The 25,698-nt window shown below is 37.9% G+C and overlaps 2 protein-coding genes across 2 annotated transcripts; both read right to left on the bottom strand.

Annotated features, from left to right (window-relative positions):
* Nucleotides 1–2,938: 2,938 nt before the first annotated feature.
* Patj (patj crumbs cell polarity complex component) lies at nt 2,939–19,304 on the bottom strand. The gene is made up of 17 exons (XM_089727433.1): nt 19,080–19,304; nt 18,906–19,003; nt 17,494–17,650; nt 17,221–17,387; nt 16,832–16,961; nt 16,537–16,649; nt 15,699–15,835; nt 14,826–14,968; nt 14,650–14,727; nt 13,486–13,687; nt 12,494–12,646; nt 11,404–11,546; nt 8,361–8,546; nt 7,599–7,747; nt 6,040–6,175; nt 4,968–5,134; nt 2,939–4,065 (listed from the first exon to the last, which is right to left on the bottom strand). Exons 2-17 carry the CDS (start codon nt 18,993–18,995, stop codon nt 3,907–3,909), a joined length of 2,310 nt encoding a protein of 769 aa, XP_089583559.1. The 5' UTR covers nt 18,996–19,003; nt 19,080–19,304; the 3' UTR covers nt 2,939–3,906.
* Nucleotides 19,305–22,784: 3,480 nt separating this feature from the next.
* LOC149502954 (uncharacterized) lies at nt 22,785–24,778 on the bottom strand. Its single transcript, XM_089727652.1, has 3 exons — nt 24,019–24,778; nt 23,667–23,895; nt 22,785–23,590 (listed from the first exon to the last, which is right to left on the bottom strand). Exons 1-3 carry the CDS (start codon nt 24,511–24,513, stop codon nt 22,803–22,805), a joined length of 1,512 nt encoding a protein of 503 aa, XP_089583778.1. The 5' UTR covers nt 24,514–24,778; the 3' UTR covers nt 22,785–22,802.
* Nucleotides 24,779–25,698: the final 920 nt, after the last annotated feature.

The raw sequence follows: 25,698 nt of genomic DNA, 5'->3' as shown, positions 1-25,698 counted from the left end.
CGCTAAATCATTTCAAAAAGATATGTCAATTTCTACATTGAACGATAATTCCACGCAACCGACATCAGGGAATCCAGGGTATTAACGTTTGCATAAAATAAGGCCAATATTGGAAACATGGAGAAGAAAATTCCAAAGCGTGCCTAACAGAGAAGCGCTATCCGTCGACGAGCAAATGTGGGCGACAAAAGCATCTAATCTGCTTGGACAGTATCTGTCTAATAAGTCACACAAATAGGGCTATAAGTTGCTAGTTCTTTATGTTCGTGGCTTAGCTCACGATTTTGAAATTTACCCTGGAATGGAGAACAATCCTGACCTAAGATATTCTAGTGAGTCCGACTTAGGAGCAAGTTCAAATATCGTAGTACGCTTAGCTAGGTCCATACCAAAGAATCAAAATTACAAATTATTTTTTGATAATTATTATACGTCACCAGAGTTCATTACTTATTTGGCCAAAGAAGGAATACAGTCTCTGGGAACGGTCAATAAAGGTCGTTTAGGAAAAGACCTCAAATTACTTTCTGTAAGCGACCTGATAAAGGATAAGGTTCAGAAAGGCTATTCTGAGCAATAGGTGGCACATTGTAATAATACGGACATTATCACCGTCACGTGGTACGACAACAAACCCGTCGTTTTACCATCGTCATTTGTGGGCCAAGAGCCCATAGAAACGGCGAGATAATACTGCATGAAACAGAAAAAATATATACAAGTGGATTGCCCCAAATAATCAAAACATATAACCAGCATATGGGTGGTGTGGACCTCTTAGATTCGTTCCTAGGGAAATATAAATAAAAAATTAGGACTAGAAAATGGTACTTGAAGCTATTTTATCATCTTCTTGAGGTAACCCTTATAGATTGCTGGTTATTGTACAGAAGTCGGAGAGCAGCAGCATACACCGACCCCAATGAAACAGAAGGACTTCAAATTTCGAAGTAGTGAAAAGTTTATGCATATGTGGGCTATCAATAAACAAAAAGAAAGGTAGACCAAGTTTACGAAGGCTGCACTAAAAGTATCGGGAATGGAATATTTCCACTGTTCCTGTCATATTAAAATCTTTTTAATTGAAAACCTCTTGGTTTTCAAAATCGAATACCATTTATTTATTTTAAAAAAGATTCTCGGTCTTGTCACGAGGTTTTGTCAAACTTGTTTAGTCGTTGAGAAAATGGAATCGACTCGAGAAAATTCAAGAGCGATGATTTATTATGACTTTCGAAGTGGTTTAACACAAAAACAGTGTGTTGACCGGATGATTTCTGCATTTGGTGATGAAGCCCCATCCAAAACCACAATTTATCGCTGGTTTGCTGAGTTTCAACGTGGACGTGTCAAGCTCAGTGATGATCCCCGTCAAGGTCGTCCAAAAACTGCAGTCACCCAAGAAAACGTTGATGCTGTGCGTAAGCTGATTGAGGAAGATCGAAATGTGACATACCGCGAAATTCAGGCAACTTTAGATATTGGCATGAGTCAAATACAAATAATCTTGCATGAACAATTAGGTGTAAAAAAGTTGTTTTCCCGATGGATACCGCATTCGCTCTGTGAAGAGCAAAAAGCGGCTCGCGTTACTTGGTGCGTCAGAACTCTCGAAAGATTCCACGCAGGATCCTCAAATGCTGTATACAACATTGTATCAGGTGACGAATCCTGGATATACGCGTACTAACCCGAAACAAAAAACCAGTCACGAGTTTGGGTGTTCGAAAATGAGTTAAAGCCAACAAAAATTGTTCGTTCACGGAGTGTTGCAAAAAAAATGGTGGCCACGTTTGTCTCCAAAACCGGCCATGTTACAACTATTCCTCTTGAGAGACAAAGAACGGTTAATGCAGAATGGTATGCTACCATTTTTTTGCCACAGGTTGTTTCTGAACTCCGTAAGGAGAACTGCAACTGCCGCATCATCCTCCATCACGACAATGCGAGTTCTCACACCGCGCACAGAACAAAAGAGTTTTTAGAGCAAGAAAACATAGAATTATTAGACCATCCGCCGTATAGCCCCGACCTAAGCCCTAATGATTACTATAATTTCCCTAAAATAAAGAATAAATTGCGTGGACAGAGATTTTCATCACCTGAAGAAGCTGTGGACGCCTACAAAACGGCCATTTTGGAGACCCCTACTTCCGAATGGAATGGTTGCTTTAATGATTGGTTCCATTGTATGGAAAAATGTGTCAAATTTCGCGGAGAATACTTCGAAAAGCAATAAATACATTTTTAAATAGTAATGTTGTGTCACTTCGTTAATTCCCGAAATTTTCAGTGCCGCCTAGGTATCTCATGAAGTTGAAAATTAAAGACAGAAGCCAAATAAATACATCAATCCTACCTCCTCATGATGTGAGGCGCGATGGGTTTGTGCATTTTCCTGTTTGGGATCAAAAAGGCAACGATGCAAATATCCTGGTTGCAAGGGAAAAACATTCATATCTTGCGACAAATGTCGCGTACAACTTTGCCTCAATAAATGTAATATTTGTTTTAGATCTTTTCATCAATAAACAATTTTATATTAGTTGGACAGCTATGTCTACTAATGTCTCCATCCTCGAAGAGCTGAAGGTCACCAAGCGCCTGCTGACTATGTGCCAGGAAAGGATCCGGAGTTTCTTTGGGCACATAATGCGATCCTCATTGCACAGCCTGGAGAAACTCATAATTCTCGGACAAATGGAGAGAAGCGCGCTAGAGGAAGAGCGTCAGCTAGATGGGTGGACCAACTCAAGGAGGTGACTGGAGGCCAGATACAAGGAGCGGTACATATGGCGCAGAACCGGACCGAGTGGAGAAGATTGACATACAGTCACGATCCTCAGCATTGAGGGAACGACCAGAAAGAAAGAAAGAATAAGTATGATTTTGCAATATATAAAAAAGTTAAATATAAATATAGGTAATAGACATTTCATTTTGAATAATTGACAATTGGAAAAAAGTTCATAGGAAACTTCCAAAACAATTCAATTGTACTAGTTTAGTATACCAAAAAGTATAGTTAAGGCTCAGTGTACCATATGTGGAACTGAAGTTGATTTTTTCGTAAAATATGGTTTTATTTCTATTTTTATAAGTTTTCCCTATCTTCTGATCACTAAATACAAACTTTTTTTTTTTCACGAAAAAAAAAGATTGAGCCTTGTAGGGTTAAAAATTAGTTACATTAATGGGAATCAGAAAGGCCATCATGCTTTGCTACTACTAGTTTTATTGATCAATAAAACTTGCGGTTTGGTTACCATTATTTGATTGAAAAACAATACACATTTTCTATTGCTTAGATGGGTAGACAAGCCCACGGCCCATATGGTGTTAAATGGTTAAAAAGCCCCTAGAACATCATCAATGTAAACGCCGCCACCCACCTTTAGACTTGAGTTCTATGTCGCAGTTTTACAGTAGCAACGCATTATTGCTTCACGACAGAAATAGGCATTTAATCTGTAAGTTTGCATAGTGTCAATTAAAGAGACCTTGCTATTTATTAACACATTTTTCCCTTAGACTAAAAATGTATCTTGTTCATAGTAAATATTATATAGCTGATAAATGGTGGTTCACAAAGTTTATCGTAACATAGTTTTTAGTAAGGCTAGTAGTTATCATTTCGGGTTTAAAGAAAAATGTAGTTACATATGCGCTACTCATCGCAGTTTTTTTCCCCTGCCTATGTTGATAGCCTTGAGAGGCTATATCAGCGGTAACCTAGCGTGTAGGTGAGCTCTGGGGACGTGTTGCTAACATTGGCTTTAGCAAGAGCAGCGCTTCGCAGAATCTACCATCGGATCGGAAACGCGAGAAGATCCGGCGAGAAACTGAGTGGGCTGTGTAATCGCAGTACTGCCGGTGATATGTGGTTTGTCCGTTGAAGTGAGTTGTTTAAGAGGAGGACCTCAAGGTGTTGGGGGGCGGCGTGGTGGGCAGCGGCGGCGGCGCGTCGGCCAGGGGTAGAGGCTTGGCCACCCCGATGCGGACCACTCCTCGGGGCGCGCCCTTCAGGGCCGCCACCGCTTGCTCTAGACTCGCATTTTCAAGATTCTGCGGACCATAACTTGTTTTAATTTATTGGATTAATTGTATTACCTAAAGTTGTAGACTTTTTTTTATTTATTCCTTAGATGGATGGACTAGCTGACAGCCCACCTGGTGTTAAGTGGTTACTGGAGCCCATAGACATCTACGATGTAAATGCAACACCCATCTTGAGACATCAGTTCCAAGTTCTCAAGTATAATTACAACGGCTGTCCCACCCTTCAAACCGAAACGCATACTGCTTCCTGCTTGATGTTATTCCTTCACCGTAGAAGTCAATCGTGACATTTGTTGAGTACGTGTTTCATTAGAAAAATTGGTACCCGCCTGGGATTCGAACACCGGTGCATCGCTCAATACGAATGTACCGGACGTCTTTATCCTTTAGGCCACGACGACTGACCGAGTCAATGATAAGTTTCATTTTAATATCAAATATCGTTCATCAAGTTAATTAAATTCACAAATCAAGAACTTGCAAATTGTAATTATACTACATTCGTATTTGAATAAATAAAAGCTTTCTAGATCTTATTCTTAGTTAATCTGAACGACCGCTGCTGATAAATTCAGTGTTGTATAATGATGATCCTCCTTGCGTCGATAATCCTCAGTGCTGAGGGTCGTGGCCTCCTCTAACAACTTTCTTCTGTATTATCATGCGCCATTCCTGCCTGTCCTCGGCTGTGTCGATAGCAACGTGGTCTGAAGTATTAAGAGTGGAGCGTATCTGGTCCTACCAGCGCATTGGACTTGGATAATGTTGATAGACTGCGACAAAGGTAGGCAGCGGCTTGGCTCTGCCTCTGGCATTGCTGAAGTCCATGAGCGACGGTAACCACTCACCATTAGGTGGGCAGTATGCTCGTCCGCCTACAAGGGCAATAAAAAAAAATAAAAAAAAACCTGATCGTTAACGAAGAGCAGCCTGTCCCCGGGTATGAGGCGGCCGTCCTGCTGCGCCACGCCGCCCGGCACCAGCGAGCGGATGACGACGAGCGTATGCGCGGGCCGCAGCGGGTCCTGGTAGTCCAGGATCGAGAACCCCAGACCACGCTCGCCTTTCACTAGCTCTGTTAATCACAATGAAATTCCTGTGCAATTTGATGTAAACTCGTTCAGATCAACAGAGGATGAAAAACCTGTGATGTTAAGTGGTCACTGGAGCCCATAGACATCCACAACGTAAATGCGCCACCCACCTTGAGATATAAGTTCTAAGGTCTCAAGTATAGTTACAACGGCTGCCCCACCCTTCAAACCGAAACGCATTACTGCTTCACAGCAAAAATAGGCAAAGTGGTGGTACCCACCCACGCCTACTCACAAGAGGTCCTACCATCAGTAATTACGCAAATTATAATTTTGCGGGTTTGCGTTATTTCTGACGGCCAAATTTTTTCTGTAGAAAATTTGTTAGTAGTTACCACGATACTCAAATATCAACGAATAAAACCTGGGTCATCATAAAAACTATAGAATATTTGAAAGGTTGAAAATAATTTAATGAAAATAATAAGAGTGAAATTAAACGGCCAATGTAGTGATTACGTACGACCGGCAAAAAGCGAAAAATTATTCTTCAGTCTCATCAATCTAATACTTCAGTTTCGGCTAAGTTTCCAATGAACTTTTAATGAAAAGTTTTTTTTTAATTAATTGTAAAACGCGCACATCCCTATTTGTTCTCCTCGTGGGTCTTGGAGGGGCATGCATGCGGGCGGGCCGACCACGAAGCTTCGAGAAAGGAGGCAGCCCTACAGTCGATATAGCACCATCGAGCTGTACCTTACATCGAAATCATTAAAAACTATAAACCTTAAACTGGGATAGTTTTAATTGGTTATAATTGTTAATTATAATTAAACTTTTAATAAAAAGTTCATTGGAAACTTTTGCCACAGGGACATTGATAAAACTATATAACACTTTAAACTGGTCTTAATTTACATTTGTTAAGACAAAAAATGTTTGGTACCTATTATCTGGGGCTCAGAAGACCACATAGCAAGTCCGGTTAGTGGTTCGAGACTCCGGGAACGAACTTTCCCAGCGGCGGACAGCGACCCGCCTTCCTCAGCACCCGCACCCGCCAGGCTACCGTCCGATTTCGCCTAAAGTATTAATAAAAATGATTAATTTCTACATTAAAATAAATGCCACTGAATAGTCGAGGTTAGGTGCGCCTTACGGTGTAACAGAGATTTTTGAAGAAGAAATATATTTTATCTTTTAAACACAGAATCAAATAACTACTCTATCAACATAGATACAGATAAGTTACCAAGGCTACGTCAAAGATACAAATCTACAATGAATGCAACGAGAAATTAACAGCCTACCGCCGATTCAGAAGAACGTGCATTTTGTAAATTTCAGCTTTATATCTATGGAAATTACATCTGTTTTTACAATACATAGATTAGGATAAGGATTTTTATTTTAACAAGACACAAGTATTGTTTCGATACCATAATGTCGGAAATGCCTTTTACTTATTACTTTATAGGGAACTTCTTACTAGAATCTCGATTACACAAATTAAATATGAATCATTCATGCAAACAAACATATTTTACCGTTCTCGGCACCTTGTAAGAGTTAATGGGCACTTTACTAACAACCCCAAACATCATGGATACCGATTTTGGTCACTGAAAAAAGACATCAGACCTGTTCATTTTGTTTTTTTAAAACTTTTGTTTTTGTCTTATGCAAATACACAACAACAATGAACGCATTGAAGTATGAATGCCATTTTAAATAAAAGGTACCTTATGTCAATGAACAACAAACGCGGTTACTTAAACATACAATTGTCAATCTGGATCTTAGAACAACTACATTTCTTTCTGATTGACAGACAGACTGATTCCTTAATTTATGTAGGTGTCTGCGATAACGTGTACAGCCTCCGCGTAATAGAGATAACATCATATTAATTAATCAAGCCTATTTATTATATTAATTATAATAATTATATTACTTTATCAATGCCTATTACTACTGACGCAATCGAATTTTTTAGTTTAAAAAATAGGTTAACCAATATTCTAGCGCAATTGAAACTTCTACCTAATTTTGCTTGCTAAAATGTCGACTTCGGAAGTATTAGCTGTAGGCTCTGTTAATTCCTAAAAACCAGGTCAAAATAGTTGAGCGGTGTCCTAATTTTTTTCTCTAAGCATTAACATTCTATTTTAGCAATGATCATACGAATAATTAATCCGAGTGGAATACTGTACTAATCAAATAATCACCATTGCAACATATGTGAGCCCGTACGGACAGGTTCAACAATTCTGTCTTTTGCGGCACGAAGCTATCATACCTTCCAGTTTCGTAAAATAATCGTTATACAAATCAATTGAGACTCTGACCTAGTTTGACAGAGGGGACAGCTATGTGCCAGCACTTGACACCAAGTGTAATTTGAGTTTGTTTATTCACTAATAAAATAAAATAGTTTTAGTTCATCTAATACAAATGGTTTTTTTTCTTCTGGTAAGTATATAATAGTTATAAAACGCATTTAACCTTCACTAATGTTGTGGCAGGCGGCGCCAGGTCGAGAGGGGGAGCAGGTCGAGGTCTCGCACACACCATGCAGACTTCACTCGATAATTCCTTCAGGATTGACACCACTTCTAAGTGGTTCATGCCCAGGAGCCGATGACCGTTCACTTCTGTAATTTATTTATTTAATAATAAGTACATGTAAACAACGGCAATTTTCTCATTTTCATTATTTTTGGAGGAGCCGGACACGAATCACGTTTTCCACATTTTGAACTTACGTCGCGTGTTGAGGGGCTGCCTGGGGCGATTCGCAAGATGTTCAATAAATCGGACAAATGGTCGTAGAAACTAGTAATTCGAAACTGAATACTCTGATAACATTTGGAATGTGGAATCTTTTTTTTTACTGCTGTCTGGGTGGACGACCTCACAGCCCACCTGGTGTTAAGTGGTTACTGGAGCCTATAGACATTTACGACGTAAATGCGCCACCCACCTTGAGATATAAGTTCTAAGGTCTCAAGTATAGTTACAACGGCTGCCCCACCCTTTAAACCGAAACGCATTACTGCTTCACCGCAGAAATAGTCAGGGTGGTGGTACCCACCCGCGCGAACTCACAAGAGTCTTCGAGCAAGATAATTGTTTGTGCTGATGATGGTTGCTTCGAATGTTTAAGCATCTCAGACCTGCCTATCGTTATTCCCAACCCCTTTTATTGCGCCATAAACTGAACAGACAGTTAAGGAACAGACGTATGAGACAGTATAGTGCGAGTACCGAGCAGCTCGTCGCCGGGGCGATGCACGGCGGCGCGGCCCACGGGCCCCTCGGGCAGCACGGAGCGCACGTAGTGATGCGGCCTCACCTCGCGGCCCCCCTCCACGTCCACGGTGCCTTCTAGCGAGATGCCCAAACCACCCCCACCGCGCACCACCACGCCTACCACTATCTCCACGTCCTCGCCTGCAACCGTCAAACATATAGGTACATTACTAACATTATAAAGCTGAAGAGTTTGTTTGTTTGTTTGTTTGTTTGTTTGTTTGTTTGTTTGTTTGTTTGTTTGTTTGTTTGTTTGTTTGTTTGAACGCGCTAATCTCAGGAACTACCGTACGAGGGCGGCACTGAAAATTTCGGGAATTAACGAAGTGACACAACATTACTATTTAAAAATGTATTTATTGCTTTTCGAAGTATTCTCCGCGAAATTTGACACATTTTTCCATACGATGGAACCAATCATTGAAGCAACCATTCCATTCGGAAGTTGGGGTCTCCAAAATGGCCTTTTGTAGGCGTCCACAGCTTCTTCAGGTGATGAAAATCTCTGTCCACGCAATTTATTTTTTATTTTAGGGAAAGTATAGAAATTATTAGGGCTTAGGTCGGGGCTGTACGGCGGATAGTCTAATAATTTTATGTTTTCTTGCTCTAAAAACTCTTTTGTTCTGTGCGCGGTGCGAGAACTCGCATTGTCGTGATGGAGGATGATGCGGCGGTTGCAGTTCTCTTTACGGAGTTCAGAAACGACCTGTGGCAAACAAATGCTAGCATACCATTCTGCATTAACCGTTCTTTGTCCCTCAATAGGAATAGTCGTAACATGGCCGGTTTTGGAGACAAACATGGCCACCATTTTTTTTGCAACACTCCGTGAACGAACAATTTTTGTTGGCTTTAACTCATTTTCGAACACCCAAACTCGTGACTGGTTTTTTGTTTCGGGTTCGTACGCGTATATCCAGGATTCGTCACCTGATACAATGTTGTATACAGCATTTGAGGATCCTGCGTGGAATCTTTCGAGAGTTCTGATGCACCAAGTAACGCGAGCCGCTTTTTGCTCTTCACAGAGCGAATGCGGTATCCATCGGGAAAACAACTTTTTTACACCTAATTGTTCATGCAAGATTATTTGTATTTGACTCATGCCAATGTCTAAAGTTGCCTGAATTTCGCGGTATGTCACATGTCGATCTTCCTCAACCAGCTTACGCACAGCATCAACGTTTTCTTGGGTGACTGCAGTTTTTGGATGACCTTGACGGGGATCATCACTGAGCTTGACACGTCCACGTTGAAACTCAGCAAACCAGCGATAAATTGTGGTTTTGGATGGGGCTTCATCACCAAATGCAGAAATCATCCGGTCAACACACTGTTTTTATGTTAAAGTCACTTCGAAAGTCATAATAAATCATCGCTCTTGAATTTTCTCGAGTCAATTCCATTTTCTCAACGACTAAACAAGTTTGACAAAACCTCGTGACAAGACCGAGAATCTTTTTTTAAATAAATAAATGGTATTCGATTTTTAAAACCAAGGAGTTTTCAATTAAAAAGATTTTAATATGACAGGAACTGTGGAAATATTCCATTCCTGCTATAATAGCCGGCAAACTTCGTGAGCATTTGTTGACGTAGTGGGGGTAAGTTTGCGCATGGTACACTCACGTGAAAAACATTATTTACTCTGCGTCATAATGCAATTAAATTATTAAAATCAACATGTATTTATTTATATATTTATGAGAACATCAACAAAAAATATAGGTTAATAATTGTAATAATTTAATCTTGAGGTAAAATATATATTCCTTCTATTAAATCAAAACTAGAGCTGTTGCCAAGTCTTGGTTCAGTTGAAGCGAAGCGGGTATTTGTAATTTTTCTTTTCGTTATCATAATCTTGACCATCATCATCACTGTTTTTATCACCCGAGTTGCTATCATCGTGATGAGTCGACATAGGGATCATCAGTGTAGTTTACAACTCGGTCGGTTCGGTCTACTTTTTTGTCTATAATTAATTATTTTTTGAAGATATTCGATTCGTAGTAATCGCATGTAATTTTTTTCAATTACCAGCTTCCGATTATTTTCTGTTTTTTTCCAGCTGAAGCCTAGCTCTTTCTTAATTCGTCGTAAACTTCATACCGAGCCATTAAAATTTATATCTTCTTTAAATTTTAGCAATTATAACAAATAACTTAACGATTAATAACGATAGACTTTTCACTGTACGCAAGCGTACTTTTGGGAGCAAGCGGAACGAGGGCGCGGTGCGGGGCGCAAGGTTCGACTGATCTACCAATAACGCGCTCGATACGATTTCCCCTGCCGTCGCGCCTCACCCTCACCACCAAAGTGATCTAAAATTCGGTTCTGCGCAGTCAAGGTCATTTGCTCAAGAAGTTTGCCGGTTACTATACTTTTAGTGCAGCCTAGTACGCGATTCGAAAAATTGAAAATTAAAAATTTGAAATATTCTTTCAGTGATAATTATCAGAATCGGTTCAAGCATTCTCGAGAAATCGGTGAACATACATAGATAAAAAATGGTGGTCGAATTGATAGCCTCCTCTTTTGAAGTCAGCTAAACTGCATGATTTTGGTACTTTAAATAGCTCCTTAACATTCTATTATTCTAAAATATTTTCACTTTCTACGTAAATGAAGTCGCGGGTAAAATTTTGCGTTATGCCAAAATAACTATTCCACGCGGCCGAAGTCGCGGGCAAAAGCTAGTACATTAAAAATACATCTTTGGATGTTTTCTCTTAATGTGGTACTAACTTCAATTTTTGCCTACACTCAACTTTAAGCAAAGTGCTGTTTAATCTTAACATCTGGAGCCTCATACATCTCGTGCGCTCCAGTGGTGATATTTTGAAACGAGTTCTTCCTCCAGTGTTTTCTTAATGCTATAACTTACTTAATAAAAGATTGTGATTTTCCACAAATTAATTAAAGTTAATAAAGACTATTTAGGACAGCGCTTGTAGAAACGATGGTGTGGCTTAAGGTATTAAATGTTTACCTAATATAGCTTGCCATTTCCTTCTTATAGTTTCTTTTTGTTCAGGAGTCCGTGGCATCTCGAACGCTGGTGCCGGACGCAGTGCAGTCGCCGGAGGACTGCTGCGAGTTAGAGGCACAGCGTCATCTGTGCCGTTATCCGTACTGTAATATTAGAGTCATACATTAATTAAAATGTTATATTTCAATTGATACACTAATCATTTATTTATTAGAATTAGAATTAACCGTAAAGTTAATATTAGATACGATGCACTCCATTACAAGCGCCATACTGGAGTTTATAGTAAATTTGAGACATGATATTCAAATATTAATTGCATTAGTTTAAGAGATTGTCCAATCGGAGCGCACGATTACTTTTCTGTAAAAACGGGTGCGATGATGTCGCGATTTACGAAGACCTGCAACAGATTTTACCACTGATTTTACGATCTCTCACCATTTTATTTGTGTGTATATTTATATTTAGGCTTCACGTATGTTCCACTGATATTGAGTATATTCATTATACGGCCTGCGGTTTATAGAATGGTATTTTTCAAGCTAATTTTTGCCAACTTCAAAACGCCGATGAATTTGAATTTATATCAGTACCAAGAATCGATGAAAATGCAATATTTTTATTAATTTGGCCTAATATGTCGACCGGGATAATCAGAATAAAAATATATTATTTGCCTTTTTAGTTCCCGTTTGCTATTTAAGCGTGTTTTAAAATACATATATGTTGCAACAATATTAAGTTTTTTTTTACTTGTTTTTTATGTACCTTTTTAGCTTGTGATGTGTATTGTGTGACTAATCTATATTAATTTATAAATCTACAGTGGTTTTTACGGATGTTCCGTTATAACTACTGAACCATGCATCCGATTGACTTCAAACCTAGGATCTATTAGAAAATACATGTACTTAATGGATAGGCTAATTTTTATATGAGTGTTGGCCTCTCTACACCAGTTGCGGGGGCGTTAATGATGATAATCTTTGTGAGAGGTGAGAAATAATAAGGTTAATTTTAAATGGCCAGCGAAGCGAACGGGTACAGCTAGTAAATAAAAAATAAAAAAAATTGAGCATATACTTACATTTGGAGGTTGGAGAGCTGTATTTCTATTTCAGGAGAAGGTGCGTCGGGACGGTGCATGTGCAGGAACGGGTTGGGCGGGGGAGGGGGGGCGGCCGCCTCGCCCGCCGCTATCGCTTGCTGCAGTTGCTCATATTTCGGACCACGCAGGTATCTAAAATGTTATTATTAATCGCTTAACATTGGCACTACTCTTCTGTAGCTTCCCGTTTTCTTGATATAGAATGTACATTCGAATAAATATTATGAAATTAATATTATGTACGAAAATAATTTCTTCCAAAAAAAAATATCAATGAGTAAAACGACATTATAATAATTTACTTCTATCAGAGAGAATTTAGTTTCAAAAGTATAGTACATTGTGCACCAAGGGAGAAAAGTTGGACATTTCCTCCCGCGTGTAAAATTGTCGAAAATGGCAAACACGCGGGATGAGATGTCCTACTTTTTTCCCGCGGTGCACACACTATTTTTTCTCCTACCAGGCCGAAAGTTCGACATTGTAAAAAACTTAGCACCCGTGGAGTACCGAGCCGGGGTTCAGAGGCGAAGCACTGGCCGGGGGTTGGGGGGGCGATGCCCCCCCCACTCATAAAAAAAACAATTTCACTGTTTTATAATTTTTAAATATACTACTACTAATTGAATAAGAACTGTCTGGTGAATTCATCTTCGTTTAATATTTCACTATTAAATTTTATTGCCTTTTGTTATCTCACTTTTACACTGAACACAATATTGCAAACTACCCGAGCACAACAATGACGGAAAATTTTAGGTAAGTGAAAGCAGACGTAGACACTAACGCGCATGCGCACTTGTCAGTACCCAGGGAGAAAAAGTCTTTCTTCCTTGTAAAGCGAACCGAACTGAAAACCGAACTTTCGGCGTAAGTAGGAGAAAAAATATTTACTAAAACACGTTAAATTTTGCTGTTCAATGATTATGAATGATATAATATATGTTTTAATGTTTTATGTTAACAATGACCTTTCTAGTTCTAGCGTGACAACGTTGCGACTCTGTTTCAAGGCGTCCACAGCGCGCTGGTTGGATTTCCCTGCGAGGGAGACGCCATCGACGGCAACGATGCGGTCATTGACCCTCACCATTCCGCTCAACGCTGCAGCGCTCCCCGGAGTCACCGACTTCACAAATATACCTGACAGCTCCTCCTTTTCGCAAACATAACCTGGTCCATGAACAACCAATACAATTGTGATGTGATGATGTGATGAATTAAATATAGGCATTTATAGGTTACATCAAGTTTGTTGTTCGGAAGTTCATGGATAATATTTTATAATTATTTAATACCATCAAAAACAGCATTCGTACAATCCTATTAGTTATATATAAACATATATCATAATGGTTATGTACTAGTTTAATTTTTTTTAATAATTTTGATTACTCTGTAATATGCCATTATTAGTCAAATCGAGTTCACAGCTTTGCCACCGAATATTAGCGTTCACGTTGTTATATCTGTGGGCGCTAGGAGCTTAATAAGTAAACCGTGACTTGCCATCGATGTACCAAGTTCAAAAATCGAACTTAATGGCGGTAACATCGGAAGTCGTCGTGGCCTAAAGGATAAGACGTCCGGTGCATTCGTATGTAGCGATGCACCGGTGTTCGAATCCCGCAGGGGGGTACCAATTTTTCTAATGAAATACGTACTCAACAAATGTTCACGATTGACTTTCACGGTGAAGGAATAACATCGTGTAATAAAAACCAAACCCGCAAAATTGTAATTTGCGTAATCACTGGTGGTAGGACCTCTTGTGAGTCCGCACGGGTAGGTACCACCACCCCGCCTATTTCCGCCGTGAAGCAGTAATGCGTTTCGGTTCGAGGGGTGGGGTAACCGTTATAACTATACTGAGACCTTAGAACTTATATCTCGAGGTGGGTGGCGTATTTACGTTGTAGATGTCTATGGGCTCCAGTAACCACTTAACACCAGGTGGGCTGTGAGCTCGTCCATCCATCTAAGCAATAAAAAAAAAAAAAACAAATTTTATTAACCGTTTTTATTTTGTTAATAGTGTTTATTTTGTTCTCCTGAAGTCTCAGTCGGATCCCACCGTTTTCCTGGAACATCTCATAATATTTCATGAAAAAAAAAAGTAAAAGAATCGCCATTACCTGCAATAGTAATCCCTAAGCCATTCTCGTCTTTCTTCAGCTGAACCGTGAATCTATCAACTTCTGGTGATTCAGCATCTGTGGGAGTATTATTTAGTTCTTTCAATAAACATCTATTATATTCGATATTCTATGTAATCGATTATGTTCGAACTTATTTTACGTGTGCAATTTACCTGAATCTGGAGGGGGTGTTATGGGATTGTCAAATACAAATCTCGTCGAAGTGGAGCTGACAGGCACGGGCTGCGTATGGAACACTTGCTCAAAACCAGCTTCCATGAGATAGCGATCCAGCGATTCGGGGTCTGACAAAAGCCTGAAATTATTTTATTATTATTACCCTTGTAGGCACACGGCCCACCTTTTTTTATTTTTTATTGCTTAGATTAGTGAACGAGCTCACAGCCTACATGGTGTTAAGTGGTTACTGGAGCCCATAGATATCTACGACGTAAATGCGCCACCCACCTTGAGATATAAGTTCTAAGGTCTCAAGTATAGTTACAACGGCTGCCCCACCCTTCAAACCGAAACGCATTACTGCTTCACGGCAGAAATAGGCGGGGTGGTGTTACCTACCCGCGCGGACTCACAAGAGTTCCTACCACCAGTCATTACTCAAATTAAAATTTGCGGGTTTGGTTTTATGTGAGTGGGTATCATCGTTCAATGCCAGGGGCACAGTCAAACCGCTGCCAACGAGTACTCTTCTCCAGCCTGGTTCGAAGAAAGACATGTCATAGAGCTAAAATTTACACTATAACAGTAATACATTAGAAAATGTATCGAGTATGAAACACGTCTTGCAAAACTGTCTATACGGCTCGGTGAGTTAAAGTAGACATGAATTCACTAAGGCCCCGGTATGGCTGGTATACACAGGTGGCGCTGACCACTGTTTGTCTTTAACACAGCTGTTTTATAAAAAAAGAGACAGGCATAGAGTGAAAGACTTCAGGTTTATTGCTTCTTGTTTTATTTTTCCGATGCACACAATATCAGAATTAAAACGTGCAATGTGGTACAAGTGTGGTATAACGAAGTACCTGGCAGGCACGACGGGAGCGGGTGACGCATGCAAGGCCGCCGGATCCACTGCTCGCGCCACGACGAGCCTCACACGACTACCGGACGCACGTAGCACACCAGCTACTTGCTCGGAACCCATCTCCATAAGGCTTACCTGAGCGGATAATTCGAATGCATTTTAATGGATTGTTGATATTAAGTGGATACTGGACCCCATAGACATTATTACGTGAATGCCACCACACTTTGTGGGTGGCACATTTACGTTGTAGATGTATATGTGCTCCAGTAACTACTTAACACCAGGTGGACTGTGAGATCGTCCACCCATCTAAGCAATATAAAAAAAAAGCCCACACCTCGAGACATATTATTATGGTCCAAGTCTTACTTGTATCATACAATGGTTATGTCATGTGTCATCCTTCAAATCTGACCGAATTACTGCTTCGCGGCAGAAATAGGCGGAGTGGTTACCTACCCGTGCCAGCTCACCAATCGCCCAACCAATATTAAACTTTTAGTAAAGCGAATGAAGGTGTGTGCAAAAGATAGTAAAATACAACATAAGTAGATACTTTCAACTGTTTGTAACACCAAACCTCTTCAAACTAAACCATTGCTTTGTTTTCTTTCATTTTCAAGAATCATAGAGATTATTAGAACGACTTTTACGGTTTATTCCAAAATGACCATGAAAATTGTACATAAGTCCATACGTCGGAAATAATAAACCCAAAATTAAACTGTAAAAGTAATTTATACTACATATATAGTTTAAACAACTTAGGCAAATATTTTTTCCTTAATAATGTTTTTTAAATGTACTAATATTCTTTTGTTTTGAGTATTTACATCTCCAATCTGTAGAATGTGATCTCCAGATTTTAGTCGGCCATCGCGATCAGCTACACCACCTGCTAGTATCGTCTTTACAATGACACCACTTGTTCTAGCACCTATAATACCTGTGTAAAATTAAATGAAATGTGAGCGGCATAAAAAATCTCCTCAATTTGATTAAGTAAAACAAAATTGAATTTGATACATGGTAGTAACATTAACTTGAATGTTATTAACAACAAAAATACATTTCAAGGCACTCATTAATCTCTCAGTCGAATAAGTTTTGAACATAACTAATGCTCACCAAATCCAAGGCCAGTTCCATCATTTACAAGATTTATAATTTCAACTTGTGCCCAGTCCCCTGCTACTACGTTGTGATTGGTAGATACTAAAGAATCATCATTACGAGACAAATCTAATAAGCCACGACTCTGAAAAACAAATTGAAATGAATTTATTGTGAATCATAATGCTCTCATGCTCTGTTTAGTACATTTTAGAAAAAGTAATAATAATAAATATTTACTAACAATCACGCCGCGTTAACTGGTCCCGTGGTAAGTTCGTAAAAACTTGGAAAACCATAAAAACTTGGAAAACCATATTCACATTTTAAGAATATTTGTAGAATTAGAAAAACATGTGACTTTTGTAAAACATAGTGTAAATAACAATTTAATCTTTACATACTTGTTTAGGAGACATGTTAGAGTCAACAGAGCCACTATCAAGTCCAAGAATATGTTCATTATCAGATCCAAACTCCATACTATGTGGAGGTGAGACCTGGGGCACCCTTTGCTCCTCTTCACCCTCTTGATTTCCATACAAATTTCTTGTTTGTAATGCCAAGTCACCTTTAGAGCAAATATAGTTATTTAGGAAAATTGGTTAGGTATAATAAGTTCCATATAAAAAATGGGCAATATTTTAATCAGGATATTTTTTTGGTTAAAAACTTACCAGCAGGAGTAATATCAAAATCTCCAGGTAAAATTGATGGGTGATGTGCAACCTGAGTTGCAAGCATGCCCACAGAGTCATGAAGTGTTGTAATACTTCGTAATATGGGACTCTCTAATAAACTTATTAGCATGTTCAAATCATCACTGGTTGCAGCCTAAAATTTGAAATGAAAATATATTACATATTTGTGTCTATTATTTTTAAACTTTTATAATACCAAAAGAATAATCAAATATATCAAAGAATATTAGACATGAGGCTACATAATAAGGAACTGAACAGTTAAGGAAAAAGGCAACTAAATACTTTTAATAATTTTCATACAAAGTTTCCATAACTTTTGTAAGCTTAACTTCATTATATTATGAGATGTTAATTGTGGTCAAATAAATAATTACCCAAACATAAACTATACATAGGTATGAAGGGTAGTTAATATTTTTTATTTAAAATCTGTAATTAAGCCTTTTTTCCATAAAACACAGGTTCATTTATATCACAATAGGACTATAAATGTAAATGTTTAAGTATGTTTTTTATAAATTTTAATGGTCTAAGGTTCTTCAATGATCATACTATGTAGCCCTGAAGGAGGCAGTTTTGATGCATCTTACCAAATAAAAATACAATACTTAATAAAATTTTTCTTGCACTAATCATTAGCAAATAAAAGATTTAGAAACCAAAAATTCAAAGAACTAAAAGAATAACTTCAAAAATTTTAATAAAAAATTACATTCTTGTTAGAAAATCTGAGAAATTTTCCTATCAAATAAAAAGAGAATTTTCAGAGAATTCAATCAAAAGAGAAATTTTGCAGAAATCAAGTATATGTAAAATACAGGCAAGTTAAGAGCTTTAAAGTCTGTTAGATGATCTACAATCAGTAATCTGAACTATAATCTATAAGTATAATCTATATTTTTTCGGAACTACAATTTTTAAAAATAATCCTAGTTTAGCTGCTTTTTCATATCGAATCTTTGCAAATGTAAGCAATGAAACAAATTAATGCTTAATGTTAATCAACCTTGGGTCTTTGTTTATATTAAATAAATCATTTCAACAATGGTCACAAGCACAACAATGATTAGCATTGTATGATTTTGGTTATTTTTCCAAAGCAGTAAGTTAATAAAAAATACTTTATTGCAAAACTACTTAGTGTACTATATTAAATGCTACGACTCAATTTGGCATAGAAAGCATATACTTTTACGGCTTATGTGATGAATAGCTTTGAAGAGATTAAAAATATATTAAGTTTCAAGAACTTTTAAAAAGAGGGAATGTTCAGTCTAATATCTATTAAGTTTTTAGTATTTATATGGAAAATCTCAGTTTAAAACAAAAACCTCATTTGAATTGGGGTGTAACTGGATATCATGATTAAATTGTGAATTACTCACTTTAAGCTTGGGATCATTGCTCTGGTCCACAGCAGCTTTCACACTTTCCAATTGCTGTAATGCATTTGAGACGTTCACGCCCAAATGCATCTTGAAAGCTATAGATAACGTCCGTATGTTAAATATCCATATGGCAATGCATCCTAAATTCCAAAACATTAGTTAAATACTCACATAAATTTCCAGAAAACAAAATCGAACCTTTGAAAAGTTTAGAGGTAAATCAAGATAAACTTATTTCGTTTTATACGTCGTGCAACTAAAAGTTGGTTTAACGTTTAGTTTAATATTGCTTAAAACAAAATTAAATTAATAACCAGGTAATCCAAGTGCCTCCCAAAAAACAACTAATTTTTAGTCCAGACTAGCTATTCACTCTCAAATAGGTATTAAGTGTATAATCTATGCTTTTGTTTTAATGGATTTTATGACCTGGTAACTAAGATCTTTAAGTCATATCTTATTTTAATTTATAATCTTATTTTTATGAAAAATGATAAAATGGAGTGAAATGAAATGAAAAGAAATGAAGATGATTAATTTAAGACATTAATCAACTGGGATGAAATTAAATGAAATAAGATGATATGGGATGAAATATAATCGCAATAAAATGGTGGTCATTTACTGAGATTTTTTCAGTGACTTTTTGGAGGAATCTGAGAAGTTACGTCCAGCAGCTTTGTTTCATTTTCCCATATTTGTGCACTTTCACAGATATTAAACAATTAATAAACCACCGCTATTACACATTTAAACATGTAAATGATGTACAAAGGCACTGCTTATTTCTTTAAGAAAACTCTTCCAGCAGACCTGTGAGAGGATAATAAAAAGTGATGAGTGTGTGTAGAACAAATAACACATTACTAAAATAACAAATACAACATGAGAATTGTAGTAATGCACATACACATAGCAAATATTTTAAGTAACACAGTAACACTCGTATATACGAAGAGTATAGAACCATGATCATTCGGTTGATGAGAGATAAAATTGTTTGACCTTGTATTTAAAAACAGAAACAGACTTGCAAACTCGGATGTCATCCGGCAACGAATTCCACAGTCTGACGGCGTGCACAGTAAAGGAGTGAGAATAGAAATTGGTTTTGTGGGAAGGGAATAACAAAACAGAACGTTGGTTGGACCTGCAGGGAGCATCAAGAGAACGAATGAAAGAGAATCGCTCACGTAAATATAAGGGAGAAGTGGGCTTATGTAGGATATTGAATAGGAGACATAATATTCGAGTATTCCTACGAAGGCGTATAGGGAGCCATTTTAGTTCTTTGCGAAAATGAGAAACATGATCGAATTTTCTGAGATTGTATATAAAACGGATACATAGATTTTGCATCCTCTCAAGTTTGTTTGTCAGTGGCATCCAAGTAGCAGGCATCGGCGTAATCAATTATGGGTAGAATGAGAGCTTGGACGAGAGATATTTTTTTATGCTGAGGTAAGAAGCCCTGCAGACATCTCAACGAGTGCAAGGCGAAATGCACTTTCCTACTAATCTCAGCAACGTGAGAACTCCACGAAAGATGTCGATCTACAATAACACCCAGATTTTTAACTGAATCGGTTAGAGTTATTTGAGTCCCATCCAAATAAATTGGGGGAGTATAGGATCGCTGAGTCTACTGCGCAATTGTTTACCCTCTATAATGATAGCCTGTGAATTTCTCGGATTAATGTGCAGACTGTAGGCTTTTGCCCATTCACTGATAGATCACTGTTCATCGCAGCAATAGCCGATTCAACGTCAGGCTCCGAGAAGTGGCGATATAGCTGGAGATCGTCTGCGTAGAGGTGGAATTTAGAAGATATAAGCCTAGTGACAGAGTTTATAAACACAGAAAACAGAAGAGGAGAAAGAACACCACCTTGGGGAACGCCCGCACTGACGTTCTGCCAATCCGAGAAAGTCTCGTCAAGACGGACACGTTGCGTGCGCCCCCGAAGGTAGCTATCAAACCAATTAATAGCAGACGAGGAGATATTGTTTGATTTGAGTATTTCGATCAGAACATCGAAGTCAACAGAGTTAAAAGCGCTGCTGAAATCTAACAACACTAATAAAGTTAGTTGTTTGTTTTCCATGGCCCAGCGAATGTCATCGGTCACTTTTAGAAGAGCTGTAACCGTGCTGTGGCCCTTGCGAAAACCAGATTGGAAGGAGCTAAGAAGATGTGGGAGAGGAGAAAAGACGACAGCTGACGGTGGACAATGTGCTCAAGGACTTTGGAAAGAAAAGGACGTATAGATATAGGACGGAACTGAGATGCCAAAATAGGATTGGGGCTTTTTGGGATAGGAACAACGTAGGCTTGTTTCCAAGAATCAGGAAAGTTGCTAGAGGTAAAGGAAAAGTTGAAAATATGGGTAAGTATAGGTGCTACCGTTGGAAGGATTAGAGCAATCCTTTTAGAGCATACGTTATCAATTCCAACAGCCGTGGATGAGATGGAGAAAAAGGAATTACGGACATCAGTAACCGAGACTGGACTTAAGTCAAAAATAGGGATCCGGGGTACGGATAGACTTGAAATCTTAAGCAACGTGGCCGTCTTTGACGAATCACTAAGTGACACAGGAGGGAGAGAAAAATGCTTATTGAGGGCGCACAAGTCAGTATCCTTGACAAAAGAGACGGGAGTTTTGCCAATGCCGACAGATTTAAGGAATCTCTAAGTATGAGCAGGGCTGCGATTTTCAAGTGATTTGTGAAAGTAAAGTCTTTTAGCATCTCTGCACAAATGGTTGCACCGGTTGCGCAGTGCTTTGTACATGGCCAGGCTGTGTTCAGTGGGTTCAGTTCAGTTAATATAAAACAATTTAAAGTATAAAAAGCTTATTCGAAGCGGTCTCCATTGGCTGCAATACAGTCCTTTAAACGTTGAGGCCAGTTATCAATAGAAGCACGCACTCTTTCCATGGGAAAAATTGTCACTGCCAATCGTACAGATTGTTTTAGGGATTCCAAATTATTATGGCGTTTAGAGTAAGCTGTACTCTCTAAAACTTACCATAAATCATAATCCAGCGGATTAAGATCGGGACTAGACGACGGCCAGTCTTCAGCTCTGATGAAGTTCGAAACGTTCGTTTCCAACCAAGACTGGGTAGACCAAGCTTTATGACCTGGCGCTGAGTCTTAGGGGAAGGACCATTCTTGATTATTGAACATGGTGTTGTAAAGGGGCTTCACTACTTTCTCAAGAATGGTTTCTTGATACACTTGTGCCGGTGTTTTGATACCTTTTTCACAAAAGTATGGCTCAGTCACTCCTTCATAGCTAATACCCCACCAAACCATCACTGAAGTCGGATAGTGCCCACGTTGCACTTTGTCAACTAATTGGGAAGCTTCCTTAGAGCTTTGAGCATAAATACGGTCATTTTGTTTGTTAAAATGTTGCTCAATTGTAAAAAAATTCTCATCCGTAAACAAAATTTTTCTATGACCTCCCTTTGCGTACCGCTTCAGTATAGTCGGATTTTTTATTAGACGAAGTAAACTGACGTTTACTGTGTTGTCAGTTTTTGATGAAATAAAGATAGTGTTGTGACAAAGTGAATAATTGAAAAAACTCCTTAATGAATGAAATTGCCTCCATTGTCTAGTGAATAGTTAGTGTGCCAAACTGCCGATATCGGGTACAGCTTTGTACATACCAACTAGTTTTCGATGACTATGTTCCTATAGTATCGACCTATACTGAATACCGAGTGTTTTAAACATTAAGCAAAACATTGCGAGGAAACTTGTAAGACTGTCCTATTTTCAATACATCATGTACTTGAAACTATAGATGTATGATGTTGTAAAATATAATAATTATAGGTAGGTAATGAAAATAAAAAACATCGCTTATTACATAATTTGTTTTTATTCATCATCAGATAAAAAATCATCACTATCGCTTTCGGTGACATTAATTATAAATCTGTCTGAAACATTGTCGATCATGTGGTCGAGACCATACATTTTGTCTTCTTCTTTAATTATATGAGACACGCAGCTACTCCATTTTTCAGGTGTGATATGTTGAAGTCCTTCTTCAAAAAGTTTTTTTACTTCTGTCATTTTGAAGGTTTTGTTATTTCTTGCAACATATCCTTTAGCTTGCGCCCATACCAACTCAATGGGATTGAGCTCACAGTGGTATGGGGGCAGACGTAACACAATTACCCCATGCTGCGCTGCCATCTCGTCCACAACATACTTATCGCAATGTTCTTGTTTGTGCTGCCGTACAATGTCTATAAGAGTAGCTTTAACCATTGTTGCTTCGAATGAAATATTTTTGCTCGTTAGCCACTCTTGTATCCTAGGTTTAGTCCAAGACATTGTAGGCAGCGATTCTAGTTTCCTGGAGTGGTAGGGGGCATTATCCATCACTACTACGGAATTAGGTTTTAGTTTTGGCAAGACCCCCCTAAACCACTTCTCAAAGGAATCAGCATTCATCTCTTGATGATAATCTTCTTTATTCTTTTTGGCTTCAAATATTAATAGGCTGTCTTCTACGAATCCTTCTTCCCCGCCTATATGGCCGATAATTAATCGTTTGCCCTTTCCTAAAGGCTGTTTTAAACCAGTGGTCAAGCCATCTAGGAAGGCCTGGCGGGACGATAAAACTGTTTGGTCAATCCATACCTTTTTCGGTGCATGACCTTCAAGACAGTGAAAAATATTAATTAATTATTGAAAGTACAATTTAATATAAAGAAAACAGAAAATTGTAATTACCTTCGTTGATCCAGGTTTCATCTTGGTAATAAATATACCTTCCTTCCTTTCGATACTCTTTAATATTTCGAAGGTATCGCTGGCGCCATAAAATTATGTCCTGTCTGTCGATTAAAATACTTTGTCTTGATTTTCTGATATAATTGAAATTTAAATGTTTCATAACATTTCTTAATGTACTCCAAGAAAAATCGGGCAAGTCTGGATCTTCATTGACAACCTTAAGAATCTGCAAAGTAATAAAAAAAGTTTTTGAGTAAGGAAGTCCACGCAATCTAATACTTTGGTTTTACAAAGAAAATTATGGTAGACACAGAATATAATGCAGTAGAAGGAATAAAGTTTAAGATACCTTTATAATGGTGGGTGGCTCATTTGCATAAAAAAAATGATGTACTTTTCGCCTTATAGCGGCAAAAGTAAAATCGTCTAATTTATCTTTGAAACTGTGTTTCGGTCCACGTTTCTCGGGAGACTTAAATTGTTCATTTTGTTTGTGTTCTTTTAATACTCTGTAAACTGAGGTCACACCAATTCCCAAAATGTCAGCTGTTTTCGAAACACATTCTTTTTTTTCGGGAGCTTCAATAGGTAATAGTGAAGCAGCTTTCTCCTCAAATACGTGTTTGTAGACGTTTTGTATCATAGCTTTTTCGGTAACGCTTAAAGCAATCCGCGGTCTCTTCTTTCTTGGAGACAAACTTTGGCTTGACGTGCTTGGTTGAGGATCCATATCGTTTGTACGGAACAATATAGCAACAAATAAACACAACAATTTCCACAAACACAACGTAACGAAAAACTTAACAAAAACAATAACTAAACAGCGTGAGCGCAGAAAAAACATTCGTGCTATCAGACCAGAGGTTAGAAGCCGAATTACAAACAAAATGGCAACTGACGCGCGCGGCGTTGATCGGTGTTGGCACTAGTCGCCGCGCCGCGCTTTGTAATAAGCTGTCAAAAAACTGATTGTAGTTACATACTACTAGTAACTTATATCAGAGCACTTTTGTACAATTTTATTTTAAATTAGAAATAATATTCTTTTATAGTTTGAAATGATTAACTATTCACACTCATTGTTCATTCATCTGATTGAACAAGAACGCATCACTATTACTTTAAATATAGCAACATTATTTTACAAAGTGACATTAGCTACTGTCAGTGGGCTTCGTCTAATTAAAAATTCGACTATAGTTGTTTCGATTTTACCACCCTATTCTCTTTTAAATTATTGACTTTTAAATTATCGATAAAGAAATGACCAGTACGTCTCTTATAGGCTGCAAGTCCTAAGTCATCTTTTAAAATACGCGACATGGCTCTAGGTGCTATGAAATAAAATCTTTTGCTTTCGGACAGGATTTCTTCGAATTCTTTCCCTTACTGCTTTGACCACCTTTTTCGTACGAACACTACGTGGACGGCCAGATCTTTTTCTGTCACAAACAAAGGAGGTCTCATTGCACCTATTAATAGCCCGGTACACAATTATTTTACTAATACCAAGCGTATGGAGAGTTTTAAAAATTGGATTTGGCTCCATACCTACTTTGTGTAATGCAATCACAGCGATTCGGTTCTCTTTATCACCCCACTCCATTTTTAATATCGCAAAATATTGTACAATGTATTGGCGCCAAAATGAGAACTCAATGAGCAATCATATAAAAATGACAGATTCCAAATTCAAATGTAATATTTTGTTTATTTTTAATTGTAACAGTATTTATGGCCAGACTAAGTATATTATTATACTCTATAAGCATGATTTTATTTAAAAAAATATATTTATTTACGTCTATATTAACTTAATTATTATTATCAAGAAGTATCTTGACTGATATATATTACAAGGCTTCATTTTTTTCTTTTTTTAATTTAATTGTTTTTATGATCGATCAATCACCAATAGTCGTCGAACAAACGATAATAATAATTGATCCAAATTAATTAATCTGAGTGATAAAAATAAAGATATCTAGTAAGGGGAACCCACTTAAGGGTGATCATTTGTTTAATTAAT

Source organism: Bombyx mandarina, chromosome 05 (assembly GCF_030267445.1).
Source record: "Bombyx mandarina strain Sakado chromosome 05, ASM3026744v2".
NCBI lineage: Eukaryota > Metazoa > Arthropoda > Insecta > Lepidoptera > Bombycidae > Bombyx > Bombyx mandarina.
This window is presented reverse-complemented; position numbering and strand designations above follow the sequence as displayed.